The sequence below is a fragment of the Phalaenopsis equestris genome, unplaced genomic scaffold, assembly GCF_001263595.1.
Source record: "Phalaenopsis equestris unplaced genomic scaffold, ASM126359v1 Scaffold000123, whole genome shotgun sequence".
Lineage (NCBI taxonomy): Eukaryota > Viridiplantae > Streptophyta > Magnoliopsida > Asparagales > Orchidaceae > Phalaenopsis > Phalaenopsis equestris.
The window spans coordinates 2,554,472-2,558,003 of record NW_018164565.1 but is presented as its reverse complement, the minus strand read 5'-3'; the positions used below and the strand labels follow the sequence as shown (position 1 = coordinate 2,558,003).

Sequence of the window (3,532 nt, the reverse complement as noted above, 5' to 3'; positions counted from 1 at the left end):
ATTTCCAAGGAAAAATAAAATCCATTGCGACTTACACCCTAGTATTGAAAAACACATAGCATTTCTGACACTTCATTCTAGGCTTAATTGATCGCAAGGGGAGTCAATTTGACCTTTTATATCATTGGCTACGGTTGGCAAGAGGGGATTGGCAGCTCTTTCTCTTCTTCTTTGGTTAGTTACTTTAGTAGTGAATATGTGTGATTAAGGGGTTGCATAGTTAGAGAAAACTATAGTAATCGTAGTAGGGCGATCAAGGAAATAATTGGTGGTGATCAACAACGGTTGGTGGTTGATGATGATCTCTAGTAGTCGATAGTGACATTTAGCGGTCGACGACAAACTCTAGCGGTCGGTTGGGTGACCAGTGACAACCGCCGAGAGTTTGAGAGTTAAATTTTTGTCGTTAGCTCACTCTTCTATTCTCCTATTAACATACATTCTAAACTTGAGGGGGAGTGTTAGGAGTTATGTATTTGTGACATGAGCATTTTGGTAAATTTGATCAATCTTTCAAAACATTTCACCAGACGGTCCATGTTGATTTCTTTAATCACATATAGTTTATTCAACATCTAAGTGTCTTACGGACATCAAAATTGAATGATCTTTGGTTTGTTGTATTCCTCTCTTCAAGGCGGTCGATTTAACTTTAGTCATGTCAAATTTTAAGATCTTTTGACTTTCTAATTGATCATCACAACCTCTAACAACACTTAAAAGTATTTTATCTAGTCTTGGTTGAACTCAGACAAGATAACTTTCAATGCCATATAACCACATTCATATCAATGAAAAGGTGTGTATTCAACCACATTATTCTGAGTTTTAACAATATGATAATTTATTCATATCAATGAAACTTTCAATGCCATTAGGTTCGTCTTGTCTCAATTTGAATATAAAATTGTTCCCATATTATCATAAATTTGAATTCAAAATATTTCTCCCTCAAAATGCTTCGAGAACCATGTTCAATTATAATTAATCTTTGACAACTTTGCATTCCTTCTATATTTTATTGTTCTTTATCTATTCATCTTGTCATTTGCATGTTTTAATCGAGATATAACTAATTTGATAGCTGATTTATTTTAACTATTCATAGTCAGTATTTATCCTTAATTTTATATAACCGATCTTTAAAAAAACCAAATTTTCCGTTCAAATCAGCACCAGACCTAACCAAATTTAGCTCAAGTTGATCTAGGGCATAAGCGGCAATCAATAAGTTGAGGACCTCGAGGTTTCGCCGGACGGGGCTAGGGTTTCTGATTGTGCGACATGATCGGCCTTCCTGCGCCGTCGGAGCTTCTCGCCGACGACTCCTTATTCTTTGATTTCTCCGGCGACCCAAACTGTAACCCTATCGCCCCCACCCCGCTCCTCTTCTCGGAAATCCCCGACGCCGATATCGATCAACGTCCTGTACGCAACTCACCCCATACCCCCCCTTATTAACAAATCTCGCAAACATCTAATCTCTTCTATATTCTAGGGTTTATCTGTAGATGGGGAGGAAGAGGAGCTCGAATGGCTGGCCAACAAGGACGCTTTTCCCCCTCTCGAAACATACTTCGATCCTGTTTCGGGGCCGCCTTTCCGACCTCCGGCGAGGGCAAGGAGTGGCGGGAGACGGAGGAGGCGGAAGGCTCTGCCGGCCTTTGAGCCGTCGCCGGCGACGGAGAGGAAGAAATGCCGGCACTGCGAAGCGCAGGAGACGCCGCAGTGGAGGTTGGGGCCGGAGGGACCGAAGACACTCTGTAACGCGTGCGGGGTGCGGTATAACTCCGGCCGACTGGTGCCGGAATACCGGCCGGCGAACAGCCCGACGTTTTCTCCTGCTATACATTCTAATTCGCACCGGCAGGTCATGTTGATACGCCGCCGGAAGTACGGCGGGGGGGGGGGGGGGGGGTGGCGGCCGACACTCCGGCATCAATCGGAGAGTTTCTGATTTGGTTGGAATGTTGCTTGATTTTAGGTTGGGGGTAACGTGAAATGGGAGAAGATATTTCTCTGCGTTCATTTTTTTTTTTTAAATTGTTTTGATTGGATGGAATTGTGTGGTGGGATATAATCTGCAGATTTGATGAGTTGATCTGAAGCGTTGGTTTTGGAATTAGTTTTTTTTTTTTTAATTTTCTTATTGGGTTTATTCTATTAAATTATTTTGTTGGGGCATTTAGCATACATTTATTCTTATATCTAATACTTAAAACTAATTTTTATATTTATACCATCCTAATATTTTATATCACATAAAAAATATCACAAATACATATCTTAATGCATAGATAAAGTGAACATCACTAAAATGAAGTTTAGGTAGTAGATATGTAAAGGAATTGAGTGAAATGAATATGTAAAGGAATTGAGTGAAATGAATGTAAGTTTTCCTTCTTCTTATATTTGAAAAATAGAACTTGTATGACATGAGCATGTGTTTTTTATGTATCATTTTATGATAAATTAATAATTTCATTGTATTTGTAGGGTTCACAGAGGGCTAATAATTGGTTGCTCGTTGTTGATTGTCGTACTTTGAAAACCAATTATAGGTCTATATGGAGAGAATTATTAAGTCCACATGTCGCATGTATAGAGAACCAATCATGAGTCGCCACAATTAATACACTTGATTTGTGGGTGGTATGGGGTTGTTGATAGTGTTCGTTTACTGCAGGAGCAGGTGGTGCTTGTTGTGCCTTCAGTGTAGAACATTGAACTTTAGCTCATTCTTCTTTGTCTAGCTCTTTGTTCGGTTCAAGACCTAGCCCAATTTCATGAAGGCATAGTACTATATTTATAAAGTCTGGAAGATGTCTGTCTACAAATAAGAAAAAAATTCAGATCACTCCACTAAATGGTCTAGAGAGGTTCACTTGATCAGATAGTGCTTTGCAAAGATTTGAGTGTATTAATGATGTTATAATTGAGTAAATTTGGTCTCGTTAGATAATTTTCATTGAGCCGCTTGATTTAAATATAAGCTTGTCAAAATTTTAATCAATTTAAACTTCCAATTACGTAATAAAAGCTTCAAAAAGTTTTTTAATGACTTGATCTGAGTTTGATTTGACTTAGATTGGACTAATTTATGTGTCATTGTGTTTGTCTCATGGTGTAGGTCATTTTGATTATAAATTTGCTATAATTAAAGTTCTAAATGATTTCAAATTTAAATTTGAATATTCCTTGCTCAAAAAATTACCTCAAAAGTCATGCTTTGAGATCTATGTCGGGTGAATAAAATTTGTTGATAGAATGTTGCATTATAAGACGCTATCATGATTCATAATTTGGAGGACAATTTAAAAGACTTTGAATTGCTTTAGTGATCTACAAATAGAATTTTATTAGTCTTGCAATTTTAAAGAGGTAAATGAATATATTAAAAGTTATGATAAAAATCTGTCGGTAGATAATATATCAAAGAAGAATAAAATCCCTTAAATTATATTATGGAAGTCAAAATATTTTTTGTTTAGGAAATAGAGTTTATGAGACCTTTTATACATCTTTTGAAAAC

At 37.1% G+C, this 3,532-nt stretch overlaps 1 protein-coding gene across 1 annotated transcript; it reads left to right on the top strand.

Annotated features, from left to right (window-relative positions):
- The first annotated feature begins 1,145 nt into the window (after positions 1–1,145).
- Positions 1,146–2,125, top strand: LOC110021201 (GATA transcription factor 1-like). The gene is made up of 2 exons (XM_020719607.1): positions 1,146–1,428; positions 1,499–2,125. The coding sequence occupies exons 1-2, from the start codon at positions 1,285–1,287 to the stop codon at positions 1,955–1,957; spliced, it is 603 nt and encodes a 200-aa protein (XP_020575266.1). The 5' UTR covers positions 1,146–1,284; the 3' UTR covers positions 1,958–2,125.
- Positions 2,126–3,532: the final 1,407 nt, after the last annotated feature.